Raw genomic sequence first — 12612 nt, forward strand, 5'->3', positions numbered from 1 at the left:
GTATAAGAACATAATTCTGTTCACTATATGGATTTAAGAAAGCACAGAATTCCTTTTGTGGTGTTAGTTGTGAGCTAGGAGTCCCAGGAGACCAAGTAAGGCCAGTACTGAGCTGTGCTCCTCTGCTCTCCTCTAGAGCTTGTTGATAGTAATAAAGAGTTCTATTCGTCATGCCTAGATCTGATCCTGGACCTGGGGGCTGACGTCACTACAGCACTGTCACCTGGAGAGATAGCTGGGGCTGCCAACATAAACCACCGTTACACACACAACTACAAACGGGTGGAGAAAAACAGAGCAATGGAGTGGAGCGATGGATGGATTGACGCATTATTCCGATCTCACCTCCGGTGTAGGGCTTCCAGTTGTAGTATTTCCCACGGAACGGCAAACTGTCGAAGTCGGCACACTGCTTCTCACGGAAATCCCGGGATCCCGATGGACACGCCTGGAAAACAGCAAAACAAAAACAAAACGTTAGAATATGTCAGGGTATGCATCACAGTGCTAGCTGTGCCACCAGAGATTCTGGGTTCGAGCCCGGGCTCTGCCACAGCCGGCCGCGACCGGGAGGCTCATGGGGCGACGCACAATTGGCCCAGCGTCGTCCGGGTTGGGGAGGGTTTGGCCGGCAGGGATATCCTTGTCTCATTGCGCACTAGCGACTCCTGTGGCGGGCCGGGCACAGGGCACGCTGACACAGTCGCCAGGTGTATGGTGTTTCCTCCGACACATTGGTGTGGCTGGCTTCCGGGTTGGATGGGCATTGTGTCAAGAAGCAGTGCGGCTTGGTTGTGTTTCGGAGGACGCATGGCTCTCGACCTTCGCCTCTCCCGAGTCCGTACGGGAGTTGCAGCGATGAGACAAGACAGTAACTACTACTAATTGGATACCATGAAATTGGGGAGAAAAAGGGGGTAAAATATTTTTTACATATATTTATAATAAAAAATAAATATAAATAAAAAATTATAATATGTCAAGGTAGTTTACAAAGCCTAGTTTAACTAACCTTAGCACAGCCTGTTGTCTGTAAAGACGTTCCTAAAACGGTGTGTGTGTGTGTGTGTGTGTGTGTGTGTGTGTGTGTGTGTGTGTGTGTGTGTGTGTGTGTGTGTGTGTGTGTGTGTGTGTGTGTGTGTGTGTGTGTGTGTGTGTGTGTGTGTGTGTGTGTGTGTGTGTGTGTGTGTGTGTGAAAGCCAGCAGCACTTTCCCTCAGGACAAATAAATACTCTGAGTTAGCTCAGGTCAAAGCTATATCTCACAGGCTGAAAGTAAAGCTGGCTAAACAGGACTGACCCACACACACACACACACTACAGGCCTGAACTCAGCTGAAGGAAAGGATGACCGACTTTCATTACTATGCTGCATCAGATGGAGTGCTGCATCAGATGACCTGGCCTACACAATCACTCGACCTCAACCCAATTAAAATGGTTTGGTATGAGTTGGACTGCAGAGTGAAGGAAAAGCAGCCAACAAGTGCTCAGCATATGTGGGAACTCCTTCAAGACTGTTGGAAAAGGATTCCGGGTGTTGCTGGTTGAGGGAATGCCAAGAGTGTGCAAAGCTGTCATCAAGGCAAAGGGTGGCTACTTTGAGAATCTCAAATCTCAAATATATTTTGATTTGTTTAACACTTTTTGGGTTACTGCATGATTCCATATGTGTTATTTCATAGTTTTGATGTCTTCACTATTATTCTACAATGTAGAAAATAGTAAAAATAAAGAAAAACCCTTGAATGAGTAGGTGTGTCCAAACTTTTGACTGGTACTGTAGATCAATGTTTTTTCTGTGATCGAATCAACAATATATCAGCCTTTTTCAATGCAACAAACCAAAAACAAATCCAACTTAGCAAGTTTGAGTTTTTTATTTTGTTGTAGGCAGAGCCAGAACACAACAGAGTACAATTCTATTGGCAGGGGTAGCGCTTTTCAGATCAGATCAGAGCGCAGTGTGCACATTTCATTATATTCTTTGTTAGTTAGCGAGTTGTTAGCCCAGTTATAGATCAGTATAGGTCAGCAGTGGGGGGTTACTGCTTCCTACCAGAGCACAACACGTGTAGGCTACATTTCAAGCTGTCTTTGACAAGACAGTCAGGTAAAAATCTGTTGTCTAAATTAAAGGGGCAGTGTTGTATTTTTAGACAGGCTTGATAATGGAAATAAGCCAATAGGCAGAGGGGTTAGCTACATTGTCTAATTCTCTGTATGGCAATAATAATGAATTTACAACACAATACAATGCAATTTACATTCACCTATTTGGCCCATGGTGTTACAGACCATGTACAAAATCATGAATTAATGTCAAGCCCTTCATAATGTAAAAACGTTTTTAAAAGTCTCACGCAATGTAGGCCTTCATTGAACACCACATGTAGGCTACTGTAGGCTACATCATAGAAATCAAAAGCTATTTCCATGTGAAAATGTTCTGGGATTTGTTCCATTTGGTTTTGTTGGTAGGCCTACATTGTGCTCCAATATCCACAATAGCCTATTGGCTACAGTCTAAAACTGAAATTGCACAAGTTTCCACTCACAAGACCTCAAATTTGCTCAGTGCCTCAAAATATTAGAAGGAACATTGGTGAATGTGCAGTGCGCTATGATAAACTGCATCTAACAGCTGAATAATGAATAAATAAAAGGAGCAGTTCATATAGATGATATCGCTGTAGGAACGTTGACTGAATAATGTGCGTTCCACTACTTAGTGGACCCCTGCTCTAGAGAACAACATATACTCAATTGTACCTGCATTCAATACTCATTTCAGGTCAATAAAGTGTTTCTGTAATACAATGAAGGCAGTCTGCAGTTCAGATAGAGACTGGTCAACCTTGGGGGCAATAGCATACACAACAGTATCATCGGCATACAAGTGCAGGTTACAATTTTTTACAGACAAGATATTGTTAATGTAAACAATAAAAAGTACAGTACTTGGGCCACCTTCCAAACCTTGGGAATAGTACCAGATGTGATCGTCAGGTAAAAAATATGGGTTAATGATCCAGCAATCAGGGGGGCAGAGAGCTGCAGCAAAAATGGATCAAGCATATCAGCCCCAGTGGATTAGATTTTTTACACCAATCTTAAGTAAGGCATCTACTGTAGCACATCACAGGTAGTAAATTGTTGAAATGAAAACAAAGATGCATTAGAAGTTGACAGGTTAACCGTCGAGTCAGAGGGAAGAGGAGTCGATTGACTGACCAGGGTCAATTAAAACACTGTTTCTCTCAAATAAAAAGCCTGCAGAGATAAAATTATGATTAAAAGCATCACTTATCTCATTCTTCTCAGTTATGATGCCAGAGTCAGACAGAACCTGCTTTCAGGGAAGAAAAGGGATTTGTATGCATCAGTGCATTTACTGTTTTCCAAAATGTTGAAGGATCAGAGATAGAGCTTAAAAAGAAGCCTGATTTTGCTTTCTTAATAGAGATAGTACATCTGTTTCTCAATTGTCTGAAAGATTGCCAGTCCATTACAGAGTCACTTTTCCTTGCTTTGGCCCAGGCCTGATTTCTCATCTGAAAGAGCTCAGATAGCTCATTCGGAGTGTTTATTTGCCAGAGGAATATATATGAAGGAGAAATTTTCTAGAGCCAACTCTGGGTCAGGAATACAGGGTATAGTGGCTAAATCAGATAATAAACTGGGTGGTTCAAGCCCTGAATGCTGACTGGCTGAAAACTGTGGTATATCAGACCGCATACCATGGGTATGACAAAACATTTATTTGTACTGCTCTAATTACATTGGTAACCAGTTTATAATAGCAATAAGGCACCTCTGGGTTTGTGAAATATGGTCAATATACCACGGCTAAGGGCTGTGTCCTGGCACCACGCGTTGCGTCGTGCGTAAGAACAGCCCTTAGCCGTGGTATATTGGCCATATACCACACTGCCTCGGGCCTTATTAAGTAGAACATGTCATGTAAAAAGCCTTGAGGAGAAAAAAAATACTCTTAATTGAACAAGGATTAGTATTTTGCTGTTTCGTATCTCTAACACATACACTATATATACAAAAGTATGTGGACACCCCTTCAAATTAGTGGATTCGGCAATTTCAGCCACATCCGTTGCTGACAGGTATATAAAACCGAGCACACAGCCATATAATCTCAATAGACAAACATTGGCAGCAGAATGGCCTTACTGAAGACCTCAGTGACTTTCAACGTGGCGCTGTAATAGGATGCCACCTTTCTAACAAGTCAGTTTGTCAAATTTCCGCCCTGCTAGAGCTTCCCCGGATCAACTGTAGGTGCTGTTATTGTGAAGTGGAAACGTCTAGGAGCAACAACGGCTCAGCCGCGAAGTGGTAGGCCACACTATCTCACAGAACGAGTGCTGAAGCGAGTAGCGCGTATAAATACTGCCTCTTGAAGCAACGTCAGCACAAGAACTGTTTGTCAGGAGCTTCATGAAATGGGCTTCCATGGGCTTCCGAGTGAGGGACGGCGTCCCGCCCCACACACAAACCTAAGATCACCATGTGCAATGCCAAGCATCGGCTGGAGTGGTGTAAAGCTTGCCGCCATTGGACTCAGGGGAAACGCTTCTGTGCTTCCAACTTTGGGGCAACAGTTGGGGGAAGGCCCTTTCCTGTTTCAGCATGATAATGCCCCTGTGCACAAAGTGAGGTCCGTACAGAAATAGTTTGTCGAGATCGGTGTGGAAGAACTTGACTGGCATGCACAGAACCCTGACCTCAACCCCATTGAACAACTTTGGGATGAATTGGAACGCCGACTGCGAGCCAGGCCTAATCATCCAACATCAGTGCCCGACCTCACTAATGCTCTTGTGGCTGAACGGAAGCAAGTCCCCGCAGCAATATTCCAACATCTAGTGGAATGCCTTCCCAGAAGAGTGGAGGCTGTTATAGCAGAAAAAGGGACCAACTCCATATTAATGCACATGATTTTGGAATGAGATGTTCGACGAGCAGGTGTATGTCTAGAGGTAACACACTCTGTCTAGAGGTAACGCACTCTGTCTAGAGGTAACACACTCTGTCTAGAGGTAACACAATCTGTCTAGAGGTAACACTCTGTCTAGAGTTAACGCACTCTGTCTAGAGGTAACGCACTCTGTCTAGAGGTAACGCACTCTGTCTAGAGGTAACGCACTCTGTCTAGAGTTAACGCATTCTGTCTAGAGGTAACCCACCCTGTCTAGAGTTAATGCACTCTGTCTAGAGGTAACACACTCTGTCTAGAGGTAACGCACTCTGTCTAGAGGTAACGCACTCTGTCTAGAGGTAACGCACTCTGTCTAGAGGTAACGCACTCTGTCTAGAGGTAACGCACTCTGTCTAGAGGTAACGCACTCTGTCTAGAGGTAACGCACTCTGTCTAGAGGTAACGCACTCTGTCTAGAGTTAACACACTCAGTCTAGAGTTAACGCACTCTGTCTAGAGTTAACGCACCCTGTCTAGAGTTAACACACCCTGTCTAGAGTTAACACACCCTGTCTAGAATTAACGCACCCTGTCTAGAGTTAACGCACTCTGTCTAGAGTTAACGCACTCTGTCTAGAGTTAACACACTCTGTCTAGAGTTAACGCACCCTGTTTAGAGTTAACACACCCTGTCTAGAGTTAATACACCCTGTCTCGAGTTAACACACCATGTCTAGAGTTAACACACCCTGTCTAGAGTTAACGCACCCTGTCTAGAGTTAACGCACTCTGTCTAGAGTTAACACACTCTGACTAGAGTTAACGCACCCTGTCTAGAGGTAACACACTCTGTCTAGAGTTAACACACTCTGTCTAGAGTTAACACACTCTGTCTAGAGGTAACGCACTCTGTCTAGAGGTAACGCACGCTGTCTAGAGGTAACACACTCTGTCTAGAGTTAACGCACCCTGTCTAGAGGTAACACACTCTGTCTAGAGGTAACGCACTCTGTCTAGAGGTAACGCACTCTGTCTAGAGGTAACACACTCTGTCTAGAGGTAACGCACTCTGTCTAGAGGTAACACACTTTGTCTAGAGGTAACACACTTTGTGTGAGGCACTACAGAGGAACCTCTAACACCCTGCAGGGCCTCCCTACCTCCATTGTTGTCATGCTTCCAATTAAATTAGGAGGTGACATTTAATAGTACACACACACAGGTGACATTTAGCAGTACAAAGATCTCCTGAACTAGGGCTCTGATATCACTAACAGTCCTGAACTGGCTGCAAGGACAGTGGGATGGAGGCAGGGAGGGGGTGTAGTATTAGCTCATTGTTGTGAAAGCCAGAACAAATGAGTGCTGACCTCAGCAGGGAACAATGACGAGGACAGGAACCACAGGCCATAGGGGAGCTGGGAGTGTGTGTGTGTAAATTAATTAAGTCATTACACACACACACACACACACACACACACGCCGGTCAGCGCTGTGGGAGAAGTTATCTTCTCTGAGAGCCGTGAGGTTATCTGTGAATGTGTGTGTGTGTGTGTGTGTGTGTGTGTGTGCGTGCGTGCTTGCGTGCGTGCGTGCGTGCGTGCGTACGTACGTGTGTTTGTGTGTGTGTGTGCGCGTGCGTGCGTGCGTGCGTACGTGCGTACGTGTGTTTGTGTTTGTGTTTGTGTGTGTGTGTGTGTGTGTGTGCGTGCGTGCGTGCGTGCGTGCGTGCGTACGTGCGTGCGTGCGCGTGTTTGTGTTTGTGTGTGTGTGTGTAGGAGCTTTGTGGACCGTACTACAACACGTTTGTGTTGGACGTGTTATAGTCGGGGTAATGAAGCAGAGGTCGGGGATAGTGTTTGTTTTCCAGAGTAAACATTCAATGCTCTCAGCTGTTATTTTTAAGATTTGTGGTCAAGTATCCACAAGCCTCCAAACTGGCTAAATGTTCACCTTCAGAAAGAAAGGCCACCTAGAAATAGTTTGGAGGAATGGGGGGTTTGCAGCCTTACAAAATATTTTTTCCAAGTATTTTTTGGGACTGAAGTGCTGTATAAAAATGAACTTTAATAGAATTTAAAGTAAAAATGGTAATTGTGCATTCAACAATGTCGTTCAACAAGGTGACTAAGAAACGCGACAAACATAACCGAAATTCCCCAGGACCAAAACATTTCCCCATTGACTAGTTGAATCGATGTTGTTACCACGTCATTTCAATGAAATTATGTTGAATCAACTTGGAATAGACGCTGAATTCATGTCGGTGCCCAGTGAGTAGCTTCCTCAGTGCTCTCTGTTTTCCCAAAACCGCTCATGCATTAAATCTGTTCCATCAATCAAACAGTCAGTGATTCTCCATTCATTATCTTGACACAGTCAGTGATACTCCATCCATTATCTTGACACAGTCAGAGAGTCAGGCTTTAGTGAATGGCTTTAGGGATGTTGGCTGATGTTTACTTCCAACAGAGAACAATGAACAACTTAGTATGTTCATCCTCTTAGCAACCTTAAAAACAGAGGGATTGCCCAACAACCTTACAGGAGTGAGAGAGAAATGGGAGGGAGGGAGGGAGGGAGGGAGGGAGGGAGGGAGGGAGGGAGGGAGGGAGGGAGGGAGGGAGGGAAAAAGATGGAGAGACAGATACAGAGATAGAGAGAGACAGAGAAAGAGACAGAGAGAGAAAAAGAAAGAGAGAGAAAGAAAGACAGTGAGAGACAGAGAGACAGAGCGAGACAGAAAGACGAGAGAGAAATAATGATTGAATAATGATTTTCCAGAAAAGATCCAGATTTCAGGGAATTAGACCAAAGTTCTCAATTGGTGCAAAATATATAGAGTACTGCACACACTACAATTACTTAGGTTTAACAAGAAGCTCAACTGGACACCTAAATGAGGCAGTGAATGAACTGAGAGAGAAAGCACGCAGGGCATTCTACGTCATTAAAAAACACATTCAAATTGAAATACCTATAAAAATGAAATGCGTCAATTGAAAAACTAATTTAAATGCGTCATTGAACCAATTGCACTTTATGCCAGTGAGGTGTGGAGTTGACTTGCAAAACAAGATTTCATCCCATTGAAACCCTGCATGCAGAGTTCTGTAAGATTATCTTACATGTCCAGAGGAAAACTACAAACAACGCATGCAGGACAGAATTAGGCCAATATCCATTAATAATAATAACTAAAAAAAAAATTTGGAAAAATGCAGTGACCCCACTCTCATATCATTACCAAGCCCTGCAATGCCAAGAGCTGAGCAAAGAAATGAGTCCCCTCATCCGGCTGAGTTCACAAATCTGTTCTACTAACACAATGAAGCCTCAGGACCAGAACATCCAATCAATCAGAATAAACCAAATTACAACACAGTCAAAACAAAACTACATTACCTATTGGGAAAGCAAAATGCAGTGCTATCTGGCCCTAAATCTAGAGAGAGAATGTGTTTTTAAATGGCATAGAATGCCCTGCGAGCTTTCTCTCTCCTCTCTCTCTGTATACATCAATGATGTCGCTCTTGCTGCTGGTGATTCTCTGATCCACCTCTACGCAGACGACACCATTCTGTATACTTCTGGCCCTTCTTTGGACACTGTGTTAACTAACATCTAGACTAGCTTCAATGCCATACAACTCTCCTTCCATGGCCTCCAACTGCTCTTAAATGCAAGTAAAACTAAATGCATGCTCTTCAACCGATCGCTGCCCACACCTGCCTGCCCGTCCAGCATCACTACTCTGGACGGTTCTGACTTAGAATATGTGGACAACTACAAATACCTAGGTGTCTGGTTAGACTGTAAACTCTCCTTCCAGACTCACATTAAGCATCTCCAATCCAAAATTAAATCTAGAATCGGCTTCCTATTCTGCAACAAAGCCTCCTTCACTCATGCTGCCAAACATAGGTAAAGCTCCGCTAGGTAAAGCTCCGCCTTATCTCAGCTCACTGGTCACCATAGCAACACCCACCCGTAGCACGCGCTCCAGCAGGTATATTTCACTGGTCCCCCCCAAAGCCTATTCCTCCTTTGGCCGCCTTTCCTTCCAGTTCTCTGCTGCCAATGACTGGAACGAATTGCAAAAATCACTGAAGCTGGAGACTCATATCACCCTCACTAACTTTAAACATCAGCTGTCAGAGCAGCTCACAGATCATTGCACCTGTACATAGCCCATCTGTAAATAGCCCATCGAACTACCTCATCCCCATATTGCTCCTTTGCACCCCAGTATCTCTACTTGCACATTCATCTTCTGCACATCAATCACTCCAGTGTTTAAAATGCTAAGTTGTATTTATTTCGCCACTATGGCCTATTTATTGCCTTACCTCCCTAATCTTACCTCATTTGCACACACTGTATATAGACTTTTCTATTTTGTTATTGACTGTATGTTTGTTTATCCCATGTGTAACTCTGTGTTGTTGTTTATGTCACACTGCTTTGCTTTATCTTGGCCAGGTGGCAGTTGTAAATGAGAACTTGTTCTCAACTAGCCTACCTGGTTAAATAAAGGTGAAATTAATCAAATAAAAACAAGTATGGGGAAGTACACCGTGGCTAACTATTTGACCATGGTTACTGATCAACACCTTCGAAAAACCTTGACAAAGTACAGGCTCAGTGAGCACAGCCTTGCCATTGAGAAGGGTAGACAGGAAAACCTGGCTCTCTGTAGAGGAAAGGCTGTGCAACCACTGCACAACAGCAGAACCTGAGACACAACAGCAGAACCTGAGACAGAGTTGCATTTCCTGACAAAATGTCAAAAATATTAAACAATTAGAGAGTTTAATTTCCCCAAATTTGAAACACTTATTCAAGGTTTCAAAGATGTCTCTGATGAGAATAGGCTACCCGTCCTGTTGGGGGAGGAAGCAGAGAGCTGTGGGTTGGCAGCGCACTACAGTACAATATTGATTATTATTATTTTAATTTAATCTCCAAAGTACGCTTTGGCAATATGTGTATTGTTACGTCACGCCAATAAAGCAAATTGAATTGAATTGAGAGAAAGAGAGAGAGACAGAGCGAGAGAGAGAGTGAAGAGAGACAGCGAGAGAAAGAGAGTGAGAGAGAGAAGCAGAGAGAGAGAGAGAGAAGCAGAGAGAGAGAGAGAGAGAGAAAGAGAGAGAGAGAGAGAAAGAGAAAGAGAGAGAGAGAGAGAGAGAGAGAGAGAGAGAGAGAAAGAGAGAGAGAGAGAGAGAGAGAGAGAGAGAGAGAGAGAGAGAGAGAGAAGCAGAGATAGAGAGGGAGAGGGAGAGAGAGAGAGAGCGAAGCAGAGAGAGAGAGAGAGAGAGAGAGAGAGAGAGAGAGAGAGAGAGAGAGAGAGAGAGAGAGAGAGAGAGAGAGAGAGGGGGTAATAGTGGAAGAAAAAGAAAAAGAAGGGGAATGTGAACTCACATCTGTGTTACACGACCTGTAGCGCTTCCTCTCTCCGAGACAGTACTTCCCTCCTCCAGAAGGCCTGAAAGAGAGGAGAGAAACGAGGGAGAATAAACAGATTGATGAGCACACTCTTAGAAAAAAGGGTTCCAAAAGTGTTTTGGTGCTGTCCCCAGGAGAACCGTTTTTGGTTCCAAGTAGAACTCTGTTATGTTCCATGTAGAACCCTCTGCGATGCTGGTGCAGCACCTACGAAGTTACAAAGTTACAAGCATATGCTAGCAAAAGTTATTTTAATTTGAAATATAATAGGGCCTATTTGTATAACTATACCTTTCATAATATTTCCCATTATTAGCCTACCTCCTCTTTCTCTCTCTATTGTTGCTTCAATTCTTCCTCGCTTTCAACAGTTAAATAAAATAAGTTTCGTTGTCTTTATCTCAATCCTTTTGGGGGGGGGGTATTTTAACCCCTTTTTCTCCCAAATTTTGTGATATCCAATTGCGATCTTGTCTCATTGCGGCAACTCCCCAACGGTCTCAGGAAAGGCGAAGGTCAATTCATGTGTTCTCTGAAACATGATCGGCCAAACCAAGCCCCCCAGTCAAACCCTCCCCTACCCCAGACAATCCCATTGTGCGCCGCCCAATGGGACTGGGATCAATCCCAGGTCTGAAGTGATGCCTGACGCTTCGAACACACCGACTACGTTATTGCGTTTCGATACACCAGAAGTACATTCATTTCCAATGGAACGCTGCATTTGCCTTGCAGCATTGCGTTGCAGAGGTAGTTGCAGTGCGTTCTGTGTGGTGCATACGTTCGATAAATCGAACGTATGCATCAAATTGTATGAGTGGACTTGACAGAAAGTAGCAAAATATGAATGTAGATCTTTTTTTTGCACACATTCAGTAAAAATTTGGGATTACATAAAAACAGTTTGATTGCATAATTTCTTTACATTTTTTATTTATTTATTTGCCAAGTATATTATTTATTCGATGACATCCTCAAATTAATTGTGAGAGCCTATAATATAATTTCCCCCCAATATGCAGTTTTGGAGCGAAATGCAATAATAAATAGTCAAGATAGGCAGAGTAGGCTCTTTCAACAATGAGACCAACGTGGAAGGTGGTATGACTATTTCTTTCACACACACCTCATTGGCTAGGTTAGCAAGCTAGGTTAGCTAGCTAGCTAACGCTAACTAGCCACATCTAGCACAAGCTCACTACTAAACTGACCTGGCAATCCTACTATCGTGGACACTTGTCTCCAAGCAGCATTTTTTGCGTTTATGTCCCTGTAGCTGTCAGCAGTTGTGTCAAAATGACACGGTTTTGAGGATACTGCGAAAATGATTCTCTCCTCCATGTGTCCAACCGCATGCGACCATTTGCAAAAGGTACATGCATCAGTATAGTTGCCTAGCTGCGCAAAATGTTATGCAGCAGTGATGCAACGACGCAGTCGGTATGTTCGAAGCGTTAGACTGCTGCACCACTCGGGAGATATATCTTAACCATTCTAATGACATCCTTGAATCATATAGGACTAGAAGTGGATGTAGAAGGCTTTCACTTCTCTTCACAAACATTGAATGTTTTTGGGTCTGAATAAATAACTGCTATAGCCTACCGGCATCGAGCGTTTGCTCTTCTTTCAAACTGCAGCGAGTTCTATTGGCTGCTGTATTTAACATTCAGCAAAAAAGAGCTTGTTAATTGGTATAAGAAATGCAAAAAAAGTGTAATAATTATGTCCAGCAAGCTATTCTAGTCTAGCTTTTCCTGCCTGGGACTCCAAGAGCTAAGGAGCGTTGTTTAAGGAGAGGCCAGCGGAGCACAGTTGCTTGTGTATTGCGCAAGAGAGAAAGGCTATAAGTTAGAAACTTATTATACATAACCCATAATTAGCTAAATATAAGGCTAATACTGCATTGAATTTATAACCTGAAAGAGGTAGGCTAGGACATCTATATATAGGGATATATTTCAATCAGAACAGGATGATCTATTTTGGAATGGAGTTAATGGAGAGAGAGAAAGACTGGGTGCACTGATTTAAAGCAACGATATTCAGGTGATAGGCTGTTTTACTTTTACAACAATTTTTTAAAATGTATCTTTACAATTAAAAAACAAGGTGACCCCTGAAAGCCAGATGGAGCTGGGTAAATTAGAGGCGCATTCAGTCTTTATATTACTGTAGCATAGAATATGGTGCAGCAAATGTAGGCCTACCTGTCACAAGATAAAAAGT

At 43.5% G+C, this 12612-nt stretch overlaps 1 protein-coding gene across 1 annotated transcript in view; it reads right to left on the bottom strand.

The window, feature by feature from the left end:
- The window catches only part of LOC129811817 (A disintegrin and metalloproteinase with thrombospondin motifs 6-like), a 194233-nt gene that overhangs the window by 74532 nt on the left and 107089 nt on the right, over positions 1 to 12612 (bottom strand). The window contains exons 14-15 of the mRNA XM_055863455.1: positions 10360 to 10423; positions 346 to 448 (exon numbers count right to left, since the gene is read on the bottom strand). Of these exons, the coding sequence (XP_055719430.1) occupies positions 346 to 448; positions 10360 to 10423 (167 nt within the window). The remainder of the gene's footprint in view (positions 1 to 345; positions 449 to 10359; positions 10424 to 12612) is intronic.

This window comes from Salvelinus fontinalis, chromosome 2 (assembly GCF_029448725.1).
Source record: "Salvelinus fontinalis isolate EN_2023a chromosome 2, ASM2944872v1, whole genome shotgun sequence".
NCBI lineage: Eukaryota > Metazoa > Chordata > Actinopteri > Salmoniformes > Salmonidae > Salvelinus > Salvelinus fontinalis.